Genomic DNA, 19,434 nt, shown 5'->3' with positions numbered 1-19,434 from the left:
CAGTCCCTAGCGACCTGGGGTGGGGGCAGCGGGTTTGGCTCTGACTCCAAAGGGAGACTCATCAACCCCACTCCCTGAGAACCATCACCCAAGGCCCTAGAGCCCAGCCTGGAGTACGTACAGCAGCCCTGGAGAACCGATCAGCTTGCTCTGTAGCTGAAGAGCACTGTGCATCGACCAAATGCACCCTGTGGTGGAGGGAACAGTTGGCTACCCTTCCTGCCTTGCTCAGAGGACGTGGTTGGTTCTGGATTTCAGGTCGCAGGAGGCTGTGGTATTTTAGAGGGTTTCAGGAATGGTTCATGCTGGTCCAACAGACAACAATAGCAACAGCCCTCCTTTTAAAGGCACAGCGCAGCAACTCTTTGGCAGCAGAGGGCAGAGCAGCCGCCAGGAATGCAGGAAACACTGCCACTGCTGCTATTGTTTGCACCTGGAGTTATTTCAGGACTCTTTGTTCAGGCCCTTTTGTTTTCCAAGTTTCCATCAGGGGGATCTGCTGCTCCCTTCTCTCTCTGGCCTGTTCTTATAGGGACAGTTAGTTCTTCAGATCCACGCCTACAGCATTCGGTTCTACCAAAAAGTCATGTCCCACCTCCCGGCAATGTTCTCCCAACAGGCTGAAGGAAAGGGAAAGCGTGCTCATGGTCAGGGAGCAGCCTGGGATTTAGAGTTCCGGCCACAGTTTATTGTACTTTATTTGGAAGCTAGAGTCACACAGGAGGGGACCGAGAAGCCAGGAGCTCCCATGCACTCCCTCTGGCTACTCCGTTCTCTACAGCACCTCCTGCTAGCATTTAGGCAACAGGCTCCATTAGTTTGATCTGCTATACCATCTCCTACTTTGCCTCCAGCTGTGTGACTGCAGAGCCAGACCCACATCAGCATTCTCTCCAGCGGCTGCTGCTGAGAGAGGCTGGGACTGGATTCCCTCCCAGCCAGCACTCTGAAACCACTCTCTGCAGAGCCTCCTATTGGAGTAGCCCAGAAGCAAAGCATTTGCTCGAGGGCTCCATCCATGTGCATGTGCTTAAACCCTCCGCAGGATCGGGGTCCGAGCACTCGGCGCTTTGTAGGATAGAGCCCAGAAAGCCCATCTGTAGCTACGCAGTGCAGCCAACATGTTACAGTGAACAAACACTGCTAAAGGGAAGTGGGAACCATTGTCGCCCCCAGCTCTGCAATGGAGTTTGGCAATGGGTTGGCTTACGCAGCAGCCAGAGAGATTTCACTCTCAGATGGAGGGGTGGCCAGTGAGGAGACACTGCTGATTGCTGGCATTAGGACAGAGCGGCCCAGCTATCTAAGGCACCGACTACTGCAGACTATGTGGCTCTGGGAAGAAGGATCAAAGAGTTTGGGATGCCAGTGGGGTTCTCGTCCATCCTCCCCATTGAAGGAAAAGGCCTTGGCAGGGCCCATCGAATCGTGGAAGTAAGAGCGTGGCTACACAGGTGATGTCAGGGCTTTGAGTTCTTCGACAACGAGCTGATGTTCCCAGAAAGAGGATTTCTGTACTGGGATGGGCTCCATCTGTCAAATGCTGGGAAGAGCATCTTTGGACATTGTCTGGCTAACCTAATAAGGAGAGCTTTAAACGTGGTCCTGTGGGGGATGGTGACAAAACCCCAGCAATGAGCATCCAGGCTCAAGTAATGACGACGAGGGGAAGGAGCTAATTTCTGGAGAAAGAACTAGATATAACTACTGCATTAAAAAGGCAAAAAGAAAAGCAACAGGGAATATCTGCAGAATATCTTCGATATCTGCACACAAATGTGAGGCATAAGGGAAACAAGCAGAATGAACTGGAAGTCATGGTATATGAAGAAAATTATGACTTAATTGGCACTGCAGAGACTTGGCGGGACAACTCCCATGATTGGAGTACCAACATTGAGGGACATAGCTTGTTCCAAAAGGATAGGTATGGGGGGGAAGGAGGAGGTGTTGCGCTGTACATCAAGAATGTATCCATTTACTCCAAGGTCCAAGGGAAAGTGAGAACAGACCTACTGAGAGTCTCTGGGTGAGGATAACAAGGGAAAAGAACAGTAGTGATGTGGTGGGCGGGGGGGTCTATTATAGACCACCCAGTCAGGAAGAGGAAGTGGATGAGTCATTCTACAAGCAGGTAACAAGATTAGCTAACACACAATGAGCTAGCAACAATGCAGGATTTTAACTTCCTGGATATCTGTTGGAAGACTATTACAGAAAAACATAGTATGTCCTGCAAGTTCTTAGCCTGTGCAGGAGACAGCTTTCTGACTCAGAAAATTGAGGAAACAACTACAGGGTCCATCCATTTTGGATCTAGTTTTGACCAACAGGGATGAATTAGTTGTGAAGGTGGTCAGGAACTTGGGAGGAAGTGATCATGCTCTGATAGAATTCAAGATACTATGGAAAGGAAGACATGAGACCAGCAAAACAAGGACATTGGATTTCAGAAAGGTGCATTTCAACCAACTCAGAGAAACAGTAGGCAAGGTCCCATGGAAAGACCAATCAGGAAGAAAAGGAGTCAAAGGGGGCTGGCAATTCTTAAAAGATGTAATACTAGAGGCTCACCATCAAGCAATTCTGACGCAGAGGAAAGATAAGAAAAGCCACAGGAGGCCAATGTGGCTGCACAAGAAGCTTTTTAGCGATCTAAAAACCAAAAGGGACACATACAGGAAATGGAAGGAGGGGCATGTCACCAAGGAAGTATACATGGGAATAGCACAAGCGAGAAGGGACAAAAATCAGGAAAGCCAAGGCCAGGAATGACTTACAGCTAGCAAGGAATGTTAGAGACAACAAGGGGTTCTTCAAATATGTCAGACAAAAAAGAAAGATCAGGGACGGTGTGGGTCTGCTGCTCAGTGGAGACGGTGACCTGGTAAGGGAAGATGATAAGATGCAGATCAACAACATATGAACATAAGAAAGTCCATACTGAGTCAGACCAAAGGTCCATCTAGCCCAGTATCATGTCTTCTGACAGTGGCCAATGCCTGGTGCCCCAGAGGGAACAAACAGAACAGGTAATCATCAAATGATCCCTCACCAAGTGATAAGCAAAGAACACATCAGACATCTTCTGACCAATTTGAATGAATTCAAGTCAGCAAGGCCTGATGCTATTCTCCCGAGGGTACTGAAAGAATTAGCTAAAGAAATCTCGGAGCCACTGGCAAAAATATTTGCAAATTCTTGGATGACAGGAGAGGTCCCGGAAGACTGGAGAAGGGCTAACGTGGTGCCCAACTTTAAAAAGGGGCAGAAGGAGGAGCTAGGGAACTATAGACCAGTCAGTCTGACCTCGATACCTATGAAGCTCCTAGAGCAATGTATAAAACATTCCATTTGCCAACAGCGGGGGGACGAAGGGGTGATCACTAGCAGCCAACACAGATTTATCAAGAACAAATCATGCCAAACCAGCTGGATTTCCTTCTTTGACAGGGTAACTGGTTTGGTGGATAGGAGGAATGCAGTGGACATAATATACCTGGACTTCAGCAAGGCTTTTGACACAGTCCCACATGACATTCTGATAAGTTAGCTGGAGAAATGCGGGTTTAGCAGAACTCACATTAAGTGAATACATAATTGGTTAAACAACTGCAAACAAAGAGTAACTATTAATGGAATGATGTCAGGTGGAGGGAGGTCTCAAGTGGGGTTCCACAGGGATCTGTTCTGGGTTCGGTGTTGTTTAACATCTGTATTAAATGACCAGGATGTGGGAATAGAGAACATACTGATCAAATGTGCAGATGACACAAAGCTGTGGGTGGAACTGCCAACACTTTGGAGGATAAACCAAAATTCAGAGAGATCTTGATAAACTGGAGAACTGGGCTATAGACAACAATATGAAATTCAACAAAGACAAATGTAAGGTGCTACACTTAGGGAAGAAAAACCAAATGCACAAATACAGAAAGGGGGAATAACTGGCTTGGCAACAGCACTGCTGAGAAACATCTGGAAGTTGTGGTGGATCACAACCTCAACATGAGTCAGCAATGTGATGCTGTGGCAAAAAAGCAAATGCAATTTTAGGTTGCATTAACAGAGGCATAGCATGGGAGATGATAGTACCACTCTACTTGGTGCTGGCTAGGCTTCAGCTGGAGTACTGTGTCCAGTTTTGGTCACCAATGTATAGAAAGGATGTGGAGAAACTGAAAAGGATCCAGAGGAAACGACAAAGATGTTCAAAGAGAAGGAATGTAAGTCCTATGAGCAAAGACTGAAGGAATAGGGTATGTTTAGTTTGGAAAAGAGGAGATTGAGGGGGGACATGACAGTAGTCTTCAAATACTTGAAAGGCTGCCATAAAAAGGATGGAGAAACATTGTACTCTCTTGCCCCAGAGGGCAGGACGAGAGCCAATGGGTTCAAACTACAGCACAGCAGATTTAGATTGAATCTCAGGAAAAAATTTGTATCTGTAAGAGCAGTAGGCCAATGGAACAGATGCCTAAGGAGGTTGTGGAAGCCCCTTCACTGGAGGTTTTCAAAAGGACACAAAAAATCCTGCATCTTGACAGAGGGTTAGATTACATGACCCTTGGGGTCCCTCCTAACCCTGTGGTTCTATGATTCTACCACACTGGCCAGGAAAGCCGGGCAGGCCCCTTGCAGCACCATGCTGAAACACAGGTCTGGCAGCAAAGATAACAATGTAGCTTCCCAGGCCAGAGCCTCGCAGCAATTCCATTTGCTGCGTGATTAGATCACAGCTGACTGGAGACAGCACAAGCTTGAAGTGTACAGAAAACCCACCCTGTTGCCCCTGCCTAGTCCTCCCAGACCAGCCACCCAGTAAAGCAACAGCAGCCAAATCATTTTTGTAAAAAAAAGAAAAAATAATAAATTAAGAACTCCACCCCCTCTAATCTGCTCCCCAGAAAATGGAGCTCTTTGTAATCCCAACGCTGCTTTGTCAAACGGCAGTAAAACAGGGCAGAACCTGCAAGTATCTGCCTCTCCTCAGGCACCCCTCCAGGCCATTTCTTACAGGGCTCGCTGTACCATGAGCCACTTCCCAAGCAGCCTGTGTCCTTGAGAATGAACAAGCACAAGCAAAACAGGATACTTTAAATGGAATGATACATTTTCTCCCTCCCCTCTCAAAGAACCCAGCTCCTAGCCCTGCTGCTGGAGTGGCAGCATCACTGCAGCTGAGCTGGACAAAAATTGTGAACATATAAATCCTCACGGCTAAGCACTGGGGTTGCTGTCAGCCCGATCCTGCAGTGGTAGAATTCTCACCTGCCCTGCAGGAGGCCTGGGTTTGACTCCCAGCCAATGCCTGTGCTGATTTTTTTCCACCTTATTTTAATTTTTTAAAAGTGCACGAAAAAAAGGTGGCTGCATTTTGCGACAGCATCTAAAGAGGATTTCAGTTGGATAACGGGTTTGTAAATCTGTAATTCTGACAGACACAACAAGGCCTGTCAAAAGGGAGAAGTGGGCAAGGAACCCGAAGAAAGAAAGAGAAAATGTGAGACTCAGGGCAGAGGGTGAGGTTGTGGGTGATTATTCCTTTAGCTCAGGGGTTCTCAAACCCCTCAGTGGGTCGTGAGCTGTCAACCCCAAACCCAGCTTTGCCTCTAGCATTTATAATGGTGTTAAATATATTAAAAAGTGTTTTTAATTTATAAGGGGGGGGGGTCACAGTAGAGGCCTGCTATGTGAAAGGGTCACCAGGACAAAAGTTTGAGAACCACTGCTTTAGCTCATAAAAACAGCAACCAGAAACATGGGGCATTTTGCAGGGAGCACTGGGGATTTGGTAGTGCATTCCTTGCCTGACACATAGGAGAGTGATGTGTGGAGTGGTGATTACCACTGCAATTTGGAATAGCTCTGTATGCTAAAATTCCCCATCACTTTGTGGATGTCATTTCAGTGGCACTGGACTGATTGCAGTCACTCACACTCCTGAAATGGAGGGGGCAGGGGAGAAACCCTCTCAAACCAGGAGCATGCTAGAGCTGCATTACTCCAGTCTCACTGGCTCAGCACCTCTCCTGGCCATTCTTTCTCCCCGATCTGCTCCAACACTCCCACTCTCTCTGCTACTGAAACGGACGCCCACATGGTAGTGGACTGATGCGAAAAGCTGCAAACAGACTGGTACTACACAAGAGAAAGAATGGCTAGGCAAGGTGGGAGCAGTGGGAGCTTCTCAGCATTGCTGGCTCAGCAGTAGAAGTCTGCCATGTGGGAGGCCTGGGTTCGATTCCTGGTTAATGCAACAGTGATTCCCCCTGCACAGAGTATTTTGCTTCATTCAGCTTCATGCTGTCAACAGCATTAACCCCCAGAGGGAAGTAAGACAATCACATGCTTCACAACGTGCACAACGGGCAAACTATACTGTCTGCCTGACTTAGTTAGGGAGCCCCAGGGGCAGGCCTGTGTCTCCTTGTAGGTACGGTGGCAAGCGTCCTGGGCGACTCTCGATATATAATAATGAATCAGTGAGAGGCCTGGAAGTGTAGGCAGTGCGCATAGGCCCCTAAAAAGCCGGATGTTTCTGCAGGCTCCCTAAGAGCTGCAGAGAGGTAACACGCACAGGCTAGCGGCTATGTCAGGAGAGCTGCAAGGTTTGGAGTGTCCTTCCATACAAACTGGGGGTGCTCTGTGCATTACTGTAGCCAGCAATAGGATTCACGTACTGAATAATAACGGCATCTAGAGGCCCTGTGCCAGATTGGGGCCCCATCACGCTAGGTACTGTACAAACTCAATGAGAGACAGGCCTGGCTCCAAAGAGTTTACATCTGCAGTGACGAGCTCTGCACAGGTGGGAGAGGAAACAGAGGCAATTACTCAGCCACAGTTACACAGCAGCAGAGCCAGCACCCAGACCTGGGTCCCAAACACTCAACCACACAACTTGCCCCACTGAAATGCAGCATACGGAGCCAGTATGAGCCACTGGATGGGGCATGAGCCTGGGGCCTGGATTCTACCCTTGGCTCTGCCACTGACTTGACTTGTGCTCTTGGCCAAGTCCCTTGGCCCCTCTCTGACTCAGTTTCCTCATCTGTACAAGGCACTGCTGAGTGTTACCTGCCACTGTATTGCACTATAAATGAGCCATGTTGTGAGCCATGTTGCGAGCCATGTTGCGAGTTCCTCAAAGTGGGGTACCCCAGACGCATCCTGCTGAGCAATAAGCTGCGGATGGGGGGCAAGCAGCAGCAATGGATCTCGTGTGGCCAGGGAGGTCCCCCTCCTTGCCTTCATCCCAGCAGGCTGCAGCACCATCGCCATGGCAACTGACAGAACAATTAGCAAGACAGAGCTCTGGCCAGCTGGCAATGTCCCTCCCGCTCCACACGCTACATTCCCTGGATCCCAGCTCTGCTCCTTAGGGAGAGTGCTGACTTGTTGCAGTTTAATCGGCAAGGTCAGTGGCTGCCCAACTTGCCCATCTCCTTGCAGGGGAGTCGAGCCAGGCTCTTGGTGTCGGGCCCTCTGCTCTCCCATGAGGGAGTAACTGTTACAGTCAATTTGGTGCTGCAGTAGGAGTTACCCCTTCAGCAAAAGGCCTAATGACATGGGAGGGAAAGGTAGATGCTTTGCTATGGTTTCCACCATATGGTGCTGGCCACCTTGGGAGGCAGGGTATTGAACTAGATGGCAGGTGCGAAAGCTGCAGATCTCTCGAGATATCTAGATAGACTTATGTATAGTGCTGGGGAAGAGCCAGTGGTCGTGGTACATGTAGATATCAATGACATAGGGAAGGACAGGAGAGAGGTCCTGGAGGCCAACTTTAGGCTGCAAGGTAATATAAATATAAAATCAAGACTAGTGTGGAGAAAGTAAATAAGGAAGTGTTATTTACTCTTTCTTATAACACAAGAACTAGGGGGTCACCAAATGACATTAATAGGCAGCAGATTTAAAACAAACAAAAGGAGGTATTTTTTTCACACAACACACAGTCAACCTGTGGAACTCTTTGCCCTAGGATGTTGTGAAGGCCAAGACTATTACAGGGTTTTTAAAAAAAAAAAAAAAAAAAAAAATCATCTAGGTAAGTTCATGGAGGACAGGTCCATTGATGGCTATTAGCCAGGATGGGCAGGGATGGTGTCCCTAGCCTCTGTTTGCCAGAAGCTGGGAATGGGCGATGCGAGATGGATCACTTAATGATGACCTGTTCTGTTCATTCCCTCTGGGGCACCCGGCATTGGCCACTGTCAGAAGACAGGATACTGAGCTAGATGGACCTTTGATCTGACCCAGTATGGCCATTCTTATGACTCTGGGTCTGAGCAAGTCTGGCAACACCTGTGTTCCTCAGTTCAATTCCCTGCAGTTTCCTCAGAGGGACCAATGTCTCCAGAAAATCATTTTCAAGGCTGGGATGGTGAATTTCAGCATATTATTTCTAAAGCAGATTAACCTTTAGAGCTTCTAATTTCCATTGAGACACAGCCTTCTGACAGCCATGGAGAGGGGCGCGAGGAAACCGCCCCCGCCCCACCCCCCGGGAAAGCGGCGCAAGGAAACCGCCCCCCCGACCGCCCCCAGGGAGAGCAGCGCAAGGAATCTGCCCCAACTGGGACATGAAAGTGCCCAAAGCACCAGCTCCCCCGTGAGCTCACAGAGAGTCTCTGTCACTGAGCTCCCCGGCCACTAGAGAGCAAGGCTGATACTGTGGGTGTAGTAGAGGACCATGGGTAATTAGGACACTTTATCTGAGGTGTGAAAACATGAGTCTGAGTGACTGTGACAGCAGGCCTCGTGCCATCATGGTGTTTCAGCAGGTCAGCAGATCTCCCCATCTCAGCTGGTACACCTGCCACCCCACCCCTTCCAGCCCCTCAGTGGGAGGCAATACATTCTGGGAGTCACCTGTGGCGCGACTAGAGACGTCATCCAGAGCCCAGCAGACAGACAGAGTTGAATGCCCTGCCAGGGGGCCTTCTGGGCTATGGAAGGAGAACCTGGAGCTCAAGAGAGGGAGCAGGATCTGGCTGAGTGAAGAGCAGAAGAAGATGGGATATGGGGAGGAGTGCTGGCGGGAGAAGAGAGACCATCGGGGCAGAGGTCTTGTCCCATGAGAGACACTCTGACACTCTCCCAACACTACTGAGGATAATCCCCAGGCCCAAAAGCAAGCACCACTTAGCACAACACCCCCACGCCCACCAGACCACAATGTGCCACGCAGACTCACTGGTACAGGGTGCCGCCATGTTGCCGCTTCTGTCCAGGCCTGGCTCGGCTCGGCTTGGGTTCTCTGGCCATGTCCAAATCTAGGGGAAGAGACAGCAGGGGAGTGAGACAGGGCTAGGAGAGGGGATGACACGGTCAACAGAAAGGAAGGGGAATATGAGAAGAAACAGCCGTATATTTCCGTAGGGTGGGGTTTCCAAATACACCTCAGGGAGCTGGCAGCCAACACCCATTGGCTCTCAGGAATCACCTAGGCGCCTAACTTCCAGTGATTTCAATGGGACTCGGGTGCCTTCAAGGCCCCCCACCCCACCCCTTTCTGAATGTGAACCACAAGAAGCAAGAGCCAGAGGAGTGATTATAGGGACCGAATGAATGACCTCCAGGGCGGCTCTCACACGTCACACTTCCAAGAACTTCACAGTGACTCCCTCATCCCCCCGCAGCAGGTCAGTCAGTGTCATGATCCCTATTTTACTGACAGGATCCAAGGCACAGAGATATTAGAGGCCACATTTTCAAAAACAGCTTCTGACTGGGGAAGGGAAGAGTTTTTGGTGCCTGACTTGAGATCAGGTGGGCCAACTGTCAGAGATGCCGGGGACGCTCAGTACCCATGACTTCAACTGGAGCTCGGGGTGCCTGAACTGTCAGAAAACTAGGCTCATATTAAGCACCCAAAATCAGAGGCCACTTTTGAACACATTAGCCTAAAAGGAAACTAGCATCAGAGCCATGAGTTGAATGCAGGAGTCCTAACTCCTAGTCATCGGTTGCAACCATTATGCAAAACTCCACACACAATACTTCCACATGCTGAAGGTACAAAGGCACCATAACCACCACTAACCTACACCACCTAAGCACCCTCCTTTCCAGATTCTCCAATGACTGCCACAACCTCCTAGGATGCCTGATGACATTCTGAATGAGCAGGGCTTTAACCCAGTGACAAAACATGGCTGATGGCCTGTCTGTACACAGTCCCTCTTGGTCAGGCCTGGGGTACTGTAAGGGGACAGGTTCCTGGACAGAGATGCAAATGGCCTGGGAGAGACCCCAGGAGAGCACAACAGCACTATTATTAGAGGTAGTGTGTATATTATGGTAGTAACTAGGAACCCCAGTCCAGGAACTGGACCCCGTGGTGCTAGGTGCTGTATAACTACACAAGCAGTAAGGACAGGATGTGAAGAAGAAACTGACAGCCAATTGCAACGACAGGGGGCTGGAGGAGGCAGAATGAGATTATCCACAGTAGAGTTTGACCAGAGTAACATCACTCACATCCCAGTGGCAGGAGATATTTGATGACCACAAGTAGTCAGGACCTTGCTTTTGGGTCTCATCAAAAAGCTAGTCACAGCGCCCCCTGTCAAGGGTGACCATATTTCCCAAAGGGAAAAAGAGACACTATGTGGGTCTAGCACAAGCCTTCCCCCCCCACACACAAGTACAGGGCTAGCCTGAGCCACTTGGGTGAGCCCCCCATGCAGGGCTGGCATCGCTGTTTGGGCAAGGCTGGGGCTGGCATCACTACTGGCCCGAGCCCTGCCTTCCCCTTGCCCAAGACCAGCATGCCTTCACCTGAGCCCTGCCTCCCCCCGTGCAGGGCTGGCATTGCTGCTTACCCCGGCACATTCCTCCGCACCCCAACTTTTTTTTTTAAAAAAGTGGGCATTTGTTCGGTTTGCTCTGGCCAACCGATCAAGCTGACAAGAGCAAACAGGACAAATGCCCACTTTTGCCAAAAAAGTCAGGACCGCTAGGACAGGGCTTAAAAAAGGGACTGTCCTAGCCAAAATGGGACGTATGGTTACCCTACCTGTCACCAAGCTGCCACCTGAGTCCTACTCACTGACAAGCCAGCACTTCTTCATGCAGAGTGCTGGGCTTCTTTGAAGGTCTCTTGACCAAAGAGGCAGCCCAGCTTCCCCCTGGGCTTAAGGGAAGGAACCTGGGTCTTATAAAGAGGGCGACAGCAGCAGGGGAAGGCTAGTTACCCATTGATCTCTCTCACCCAATGGAGTCAGGGAGCTGCTGGGAAAGTAAGGGCAGGAGGTCCTGAAGGAGACTAGCCAACAGTGGTCAGGAGAGCAGCAGAGGGGCTTTGCCTGTTGACCACTCTAGGCCAAAGAGAGGAAGAATTGAAGAAGGCGGAGTTCTGGCCAGGGGTGGCTGCTTGGTGCAGAGCAGATTGGGACAAAAGAAGAGCTCCAAGCCTGGCTGAAGATGTCAGAGCAGAAGCTTTGTATTGTGTTGATGGACTCTATTCTGGGACTTTGAGGACTGTTTGTTATTAAGCCATCTACAGGCCGGGGTGCTGTTAGCCACACAAAAGCCCTGCTACGATGGTAAAGTATTTACCCTCTAAGGAGCTGCCTGCCCCTTCACCTCTGCTTCAGAGCAGGGGGTGCAGCTAGGGCAAGCTGTCACTGGTCTGCAGGCTGGCTGAGCCAGTGCCCCTGCTGGTGTTTTCTCTGTAACCTCCCAGGGTAGAGGCACCAGCATGTACAGCATGGTCACTGACACAGCTAGGGGGAGCGAGAGTTAGCAGGTTGCTAAACTTTAGCACACTGGGCTTCCAGCTGCTGTGTTTCTGGAGTCTCCAAAGGATTTATAAAAAGCCTGGTGGGTGAACAGCAAAAGACAAGGCAATCTGACCATCAGAAACGTTGCCCCTGGGGAAATCAATTACTCATGTCTCAATCTCAGTGTACTCGAGGGCCATATGTTCCCATTGGCACAAATGCACTTTCTTTGCACTTACTCTGTTTGAGAGCTTCATTTCAGTCCTTTCTTCTTACCCCAGGAGGTACCCTGGCTGCTGCCAGACATGGCCCAGACTGGTGGCCTGCTTTAGAAGGGCCTTCAACAGACTGGGGCACCTTAGGAGACTCCTGTGTGAGGCAGCCTCTCTGCAGACACTATCAGCAGATGGTGATTCCCACCTTCCAATGGCAGAAGTTACACAGTCCCAGCAAAACAGTTCAGGTTCCTCTATTGTTGCAGGCAAACAGCCATGTGAGGGGCTGTGCTTGGCCTTGTAGCCCACTGACATCCAGTTCTGGTTCTTCTCACGGCAGGAGCTGTATCCAAAGTCCATTCCAGGTGGGCACAGGAATCCTGCCCAGGCTCTTATCTTTGCTCCTAGTGACCGAACGTAGGGGAGGAGCCCATCCCTAGCTGCTCCACTAGAAGCAGTGCTGCTGGACCCACTGCCAGGGCAGCAAATGATTTCCTGCGACTGATGCCATCCTTGCTTGGTGGCTTCACTGGGTGAGCATGAAACTCAATCTCAGGGTCATGGATTCAAGCCTCATATTTATCAGTAACAGCATGGATCAGTAGATAAGGCATTAGTGTGAGACTTAGGTGGCCTCCACCACTGACCTACTGTGTGACCTTCAGCAAGCTGCTTCCCCTCCTCCGTCTATTTAGCCTGTAAGCTCTTTGGGGCAGGGACAGTCTCTTTGTTCGTATATGTACAGAGGCCAGCACAATGGGGACCAGATCTCGGCTGGAGATTCTAGATTCTGCTGCAGTACCAATAATAACGTGGCCCCAACCACACAAAGCTTGAGCCCAGGTTCAGTGAAGTTGGGCTGGATCAGGACAGAGAATGTTTTGACCTGGCTTAAGAACTGCACGGGTCAGTCCAGGTAGAGAACACGGTGCACTAACCCTGTCTGCATCCAGTGTCGCTGCCTGGTGTGCCTACAGCTGAGTGTGAACTGTGCTGACTGGGTCCAGAAGACTGTCTGGAAACAAGATTTGCAGAAGAATACAAGGCCAAGCCAGTCTGGCAAGATGTCACTCAGCTGGATGTCACAGACGGCTGATACCTAGTGCCTTTCAGTGTGGGACACTAATATTCTTCCAGCCCAGTAGAAGGAAAGCCCCTATAATGATGGTCCTGCCAAAGGGGGCACCAGGGTCCTATGCAGCTTGGGGAGGATGCAACAACCTTTCAAGCAAGACCATTACCCACTGATCCCACCATCACAGTCAAAGCTGCCATGGACCATCACTGTCCACCTACCCCATGTGCCAGCCCCAGTCAGTGCTGGGGAGTCTCAGAGCTCAGTATCAGGGGTGCAGAGGCTTAGAGCTGGCAGGAAATAGCATGGAAGTGAAATCTCCTCTGCCTTCCCACGGTGGAGAGAATGAGAGACAGAGCCTCCCCACGGGCACGCCTTGCGCATACAGACCTACGGGGGTTACATGCAGTAGGAGCAAAAGCCCAGACTAAGAGCTCACCATTCCCATCAGCGCAGCTCCTGCTTTCCATCCACATTTGCACATCCCAGCACCCTGACGGGAAATCTATCTTGGTACCAACTGCACTCATCACCTGAGTATCTTTGCTGCTGCATCCAAAGAGTAGTGACGGTACACCATGCAGCTGCAGATCATGCTGGCTCCACCATTACTCTGTCCCCCTGCAGAGTCCATGTGTAATGCCTTGCAGAGATCCAGAGCAAGATTCAGGAACAGCTGAGACGGGCCCACACAACACCCAGTACGTGCTGAGATAGGACATAGAGAGCTGTGGAATTCCAGGCAGGGCCCCAGCCAAGCAGATGTGCTTCCTGTAATTGCCAGTTCTTTATCTCGACAGGGAGTCTTTAGTAACCTTTAGGATTCCACTAGTATGCTAGCTGCCAGTGCCTTGGAGGGGTCTGGGCTGCTCCGACAGTCCCTACTCTCTCCATAGCCCTCCATTTGCACCTGTTACACGTCTGCACATCATCACCTGTGCAACGAACACTGTCTCCTCTTGTTTGCAGTAATCCCTGGAGCCCCATCTTCTGGGACGCTTCTCCCGGAGCCCAAGTACCAGCTGAATTAGTATTCATGAAATGCTGATAGGTGTTCCCAGGCAAACAACAGATCCCTCAGCCACAACAGACTCAGCAGAGATTGCCTGCCACGGCTAAGAAGGAATGGGGTGGGGGAAGGAAACCATGCAAAGATACCCCCACTCATGTGCTTGCGTACTTGGGAGACCTTTCACATTGCCACTACCTTGCAGTGCTGCTGCTCCCAGACTCTCATTCTAGCAAGGTCATGCTGGCAGGCAGTGTGGTCTAATGGGTAGAGCACTGGATTGGGATCAGGAGAATTAGGTTCTATTCTCTGATCTTTGTCACCTTTGGCAAGTCACAGCCCCTCTACCTTGTCTATTTAGAATAATAAGAAACATGGATGGCCCAAAATACGAGATTCACAGCCAAAGTTTCATGCCCTAGGCTCAGCGCATGAGAGAGGAAGGGCCAGATGTGAAAACAGGGATCTGGATCCAAGGTTTGGAGTGTTTGGTTCATCTAGCCCCTTTCCCTGCCACGGCAGGATTGTCCCCTAGAGTCTATCCTCCAGGGCTTTGTCCCATCTAGTTTGAATTGTCCCCAAGCAACAGGTCCTTCCAGCACTACGAAACCTGCACTACACCGTTATCACTCTAACCCACTGCTCCTATCTGCGCCGCTCTGTACCAGCCAATAATTCTTTCTCCTTCTTGGTGTTTACAGGCTCCATATTTGCAGGCTGTTGTCATGTCCCCACCTTAGCCATGCTATATATTCAGCTCTTCCACGACCAGTCTGTCTCATCATTCTGCTGCTCTTCTCTGAATCCCTTCCAGTTTCACTCTCTCTTCTGGGAACGAGGTGTCCAGAACTAAACATACTATTCCAGGTGCGTCACGCAGATCGGGACTATTCATTCCTTGTCCACGATGTGATGCCTCTGTCCAAAAGAGCATTGTTGCCACATCACACTTCACATTCGTGTCTAATTTGACCTCTACTGTCATCTGTCAGTCTCTTTCAGCATCACGGCCCTCCAGGTTTCACTCTTCCCTTGAAAATCTGTAAATCGGATGATATTGTCCCCAAACCACTGTGTATTTTATTCCAAGAGGAATCTCATTTTATTTTCTGCCCATATTTCCAGTTTCTCTCAATTCACCAGTATTATTTCTATCCTCTCTGCTGTAGGCAACTATCCCAATTTAGTGTCACCTGCAAATTTAAGGCCAGATTCAACCACTCTTTATGTTGAATAGCAACTCACTCTATCCCATTGACTGGCAGACTCTGGCACATTTAACTAACATGAGGTTTACCTTCTTCCAACCCCTATCCACTTGGATCCCCACCTCTCCACCTGCAATTTCAACTCCTCCTTTTCAGTGCCCTTTGGTTAGGGTTTAATAATCAATTTTTAGCCCATGTAATGTCCATATCAAAGCCAATCTGAATCTATTTTAAGGGTATGATTTTTGTGAGTCACTGTGGCAAATACTTTCCTAACCTCTAAATATATCTAATTTTGTCGAAAAGCATGAGCAAGATTTTTTTGGCTAGAACTCGTCTTTTTAAACCTGTTCTCATTATTGCTCATAGTGCCTTTATCCTCCAAAGAATTAGTGCTTTCTTTTTGCTTTTAATATTTGTTCTATTATTTTACTAAGGTTAAAAATTAGACTTCCAGGGCAGGAATTGCCAGGATCAGTCCCGCTTCCTTTTTTGAAAATTAGTACAGCTTTTACTATACCCTGTCGACCAGATAATGCTCTAGTTGTCCAGGACTTCCAAAAACTATCGTTGCCTATTTGAACTGCAGCACAGCTTGGTGGAGACCAAACCGCTGATGCTACTCACTGCATCTCGTTCACAGTGGGGAAGTGTCCATATCACACACACACAAACAAAATCTGACCAACATAACAGGTGACTAGTAGAGAAACCAAGTACTCTCTGGTGTGACTTCTGCTGGCACTGGGGTGGACAATGGGAGTGATTTGGGATTTCATAGTAACTCTTCCATGAAGACACATTAGTAACACTAAGGCCCTGTCTACACTAGACTTTTGTCAACGAAAGTCAGATTTCATCAACAAAACCGCACACACTACAATGCTCATTCTGCCGACAGTGTCTGACAATGGCCAGCATCACATGCTTCAGAAGGATGTGCAAGAAATCCCCTAGTGGACAATAATGGAATAACCTGTCCCTAGGGGAAGGGTCTTCCCAAAATCCTTTCATACTTGGCTTGTGCCCTGAAGGAGTGTCCACATTCCATCTAAAAATATCGGTGTTAATATCCTTTCTGAAGAAGCTGTAGATGTCCTCATTATCAATATAAATGTCCATTCTGTCTTAGGACCCTTGGCTTCATCAATATCTTGTGGCAGTGAGTTCCACAGCCAAATTATGCTTTGTATAATGAATTTCCTTTTTACAGTTTTACATTTGCAGTCTTCCAATTTGACCATCCCTTTGTTCTAGTAATCTGAGAGAGGGTGAACAGGAGTTCCCAATCTCCCTTCTCTAGACCACTCATTATTTTGTATTCCTCTATGTTTTGTATACTTCCTCACAGCCCCTCCCTAAACTAAACAGACCCCATCTCTTCAATCTTGCCTCGCACAGACGTCTTCCCTCACCAATTATTTTTGTCACCCATCTTTGAAACCCATCAATTATTGCTATATCCTTCTGGCGATGAAGTGGCCAGAACTGAATACTGTATTGCTGGTGAAGCCAGACCACTGATTTATAAATTGGCATTATAATATTTTTATTATTACCCACTCAGTTCTTTAAGCACCCTAACATTTTGGTTTTTTGACTTTTGCTGCCAACTTTCACTGAGTGACATCCGGGACCTTTTTCTTGAGTCGTTACAGTTAATTTAGAACAAAATAAGGTATGAGAGTAGTTCAAATTATTTCTTCCTGTGTGCATTGCCTTGCACTTCCCAACATGAAATATCACCTCCCACCATTCTGCCCATTCACCTAGCTTAACTGGGTCCATCTGAAGTTCCTCATGGTCTTCTCTAGTCTTAACTAACCTAAATGGTCCTGTGTCACCTGCAAAATTTTGCTACCTCACCTCCTTTTCCAGATCATTAATAAATATATTAAAAACTGTGGTCATAGTACACAACCTTGTTAACCTTTTGCCAGGTTGAAAATATTCCTGCTCGTCATTTTTCTGTCACTTAGCCAGTTTTTGATCCATGCCAATTCTTTATTTCAGACTCCAGTTTCCTTAGTAGCCTGTCATGAAGGACTTTGTCAAAAGCTTTCTGAAACTCCAAATAAACCATGTCAGCTGTTCTCCCTTTTGTTGAATTCTAATAGGCTGCAGAGGCACGCTATTCCTTTGCGGAAGCCATGCAGATTTATCCCTATCAGAGCATGTTAATTTAGGTGCTTTACCATTCTATTTTAATTATTATTTCAACCAGTTACAGAAGTGAGGCTCACTGCTTTGCAATTCCCAAAATCGCCCCACCTTTTACTTCCAGGAACATTTTCTTCCCTTCAGTCCTCCAGTCCAGTAACTGGTATTCATAAGAGACGGCACATTTTATCAGCACTTCAGCCACTTTATTCCTCCAGAACTCTTGGGGATACCACCCCGTCCTGAGGACTTGTTGCTCCTTAATTTCCCAGTTCCTTCCAGCACCTTCTTTCTTGGGGTCTCAAGCTCCGACAGTGTTTCCTCCGGTTCCTTTGGGGGCATTTTGCCCCGGGGACGTCAACCGCTAAGGACACAGCTGGAGGCGAAGAGGCCAAGGCGCCTACTGCGGCTGCCCCAGACAGGACGGCAGGGCCCCAGCTGAATGGCAGCAAAGGCTCCTTTTGAGCCCAAATACCAGACCAGAGCCGAGAGGGGGTTTCCTCAGCTCAGGCCGACTGTACGGTCCCAGGAAACTCGACCCACTGCGCCTAGGAACGCTTCCCTGCTGCAGGGGAGCAAAGCAGAGGCCCCAGGGGCTACCAGCGGCTCCTCTCACCGCCTCGCGGCCCAGCCGCCACCTTCCGCACCCAGAGACCTGGGGGGAGCCCGCAGGGGAGGGGGAAGCGGGGCGCCCCGCCCGGCCTGGCTGCCGCCCCTCCGCGCTCGCCACCACGCAGGCCCTTGGGCAGCGCGGCCACCCTGCGTCAGAGGCCCCGGCCCCGGCCCCGGCCCCGGCCGCTCCCTTCAGCCCCCGCGGCCGAGCCGGCGCCAGGCGGGGCAGCGGAGGAGACGGCCCCGGCCCCGGCCCCCCGGGCCATCTTGTGAGGGGAACGGGCCGCATCCCGCGCAGGCGCGGGCAGGGGCAGGGGCGCGGGCCGTACTTACACCTCCAGCACCCGTCCTCGCTGCCGAACAGAGTCATGCCCCCGGGCAGGGCCCGCGGCAGCTGGGGGGTCTCGGCGCGCGGCACCCGCACGCGCTCGGCTCGGCTCGCAGCCGCTCCTGCCCCGGCCGCCAACGGACGTCGGGACTGAGGGCTGTGCCCGCGGAATGTACCATCGCCTCTCGTGGTGACGGGGGGGAGCGCGACGCGCGAAGCAAACCATCTCCGAGGCGGCGGGGGGGGGGGGCGTATTTCTGTACCACGGGCCCGGCTCCGCGCAGCGCCGGAGCCGGGGTTCGGAGCGCGGCGCTGCCCGGCCGGCTGCTGTCTGAGGGCCCGATCCTGCTCCCACCGGAGCGAGTGGCAAAGCTCCCGCCCTGGGCGACGGGCCCGGGGCCTGCAGCCGAAGGGGCGGCGGGGAGCTGCGCAGTATTAGCGGGGGGGGCCGAGGCCCGAGGGCGGCCCGGACCCGCAGCCCGGCGGGGGACGGGGCTGCAAAGGCTCACAAGGCGCCCGGCGCTGCCGGTGGCCGAGAGTCACCCGACCCGCTCCCTCCCGCGGAAGGGACCCAAGTAAAAGCCCTGAACTTGGGAATAAAAAGTGTCGGCCACAGGGTTTTTGATCTGCCCCGACGGCTGTCAGACATTTATTTGCAAAACCTCCGTAGGAAGGGGGAGGCAGCTGCCCGGCTGCACACAACATTAAACACTGTGGCGTCCAGGGTGCCGCTCGCCTCCCTCTTGCGTTCTCTTCATCCCTATTTCTGAGCTGATTTTATATTTTACATGTACGCTTAAGCCTTGATAAGGGAATCATTCCAGATTACTACGTATTTAACTCACTGAAACAAAGACATTATTTTCAATTAATCAGTCACAGAGGTTTAAAAAGGTTCATAACAATGTTCACTGCTTGTGGAAAAAGGGAACGCTAATTTACCCTGCGTCCTCTCCATAACAGTAGACGTGTTTATGAAATTTCACCAACTTTGAAAAATGTTTCCAAAGATTTTAGGCATAACAAAGGGTTTTTTATATCTTACGAAGGTACTGATTTTGCTGGAGGGTTCTCTTAAAACTAGTTCATCAGATA

At 50.2% G+C, this 19,434-nt stretch overlaps 1 protein-coding gene across 2 annotated transcripts in view; it reads right to left on the bottom strand.

The window, feature by feature from the left end:
* LOC114020952 (heterogeneous nuclear ribonucleoprotein C) overlaps positions 1–18,838 on the bottom strand; it is a 50,673-nt gene extending 31,835 nt beyond the window's left edge. The window contains exons 1-2 of one of the 2 annotated variants that reach the window (XM_037877514.2): positions 18,345–18,838; positions 9,203–9,281 (exon numbers count right to left, since the gene is read on the bottom strand). In XM_037877514.2, the coding sequence (XP_037733442.1) occupies positions 9,203–9,281; positions 18,345–18,381 (116 nt within the window). In that variant the 5' untranslated portion in view covers positions 18,382–18,838. Of the gene's footprint in view, positions 1–9,202; positions 9,282–17,510; positions 18,120–18,344 lie in introns of those variants that run through there. The other variant, XM_043525963.1, reaches the window with a different exon arrangement.
* Between the last annotated feature and the right edge of the window lie 596 nt (positions 18,839–19,434).

Source organism: Chelonia mydas, chromosome 12, assembly GCF_015237465.2.
Source record: "Chelonia mydas isolate rCheMyd1 chromosome 12, rCheMyd1.pri.v2, whole genome shotgun sequence".
Classification (NCBI taxonomy): domain Eukaryota; kingdom Metazoa; phylum Chordata; order Testudines; family Cheloniidae; genus Chelonia; species Chelonia mydas.
Note: the sequence above shows the minus strand (reverse complement) of the source record. Positions and strands in the feature narration are given on the sequence as shown.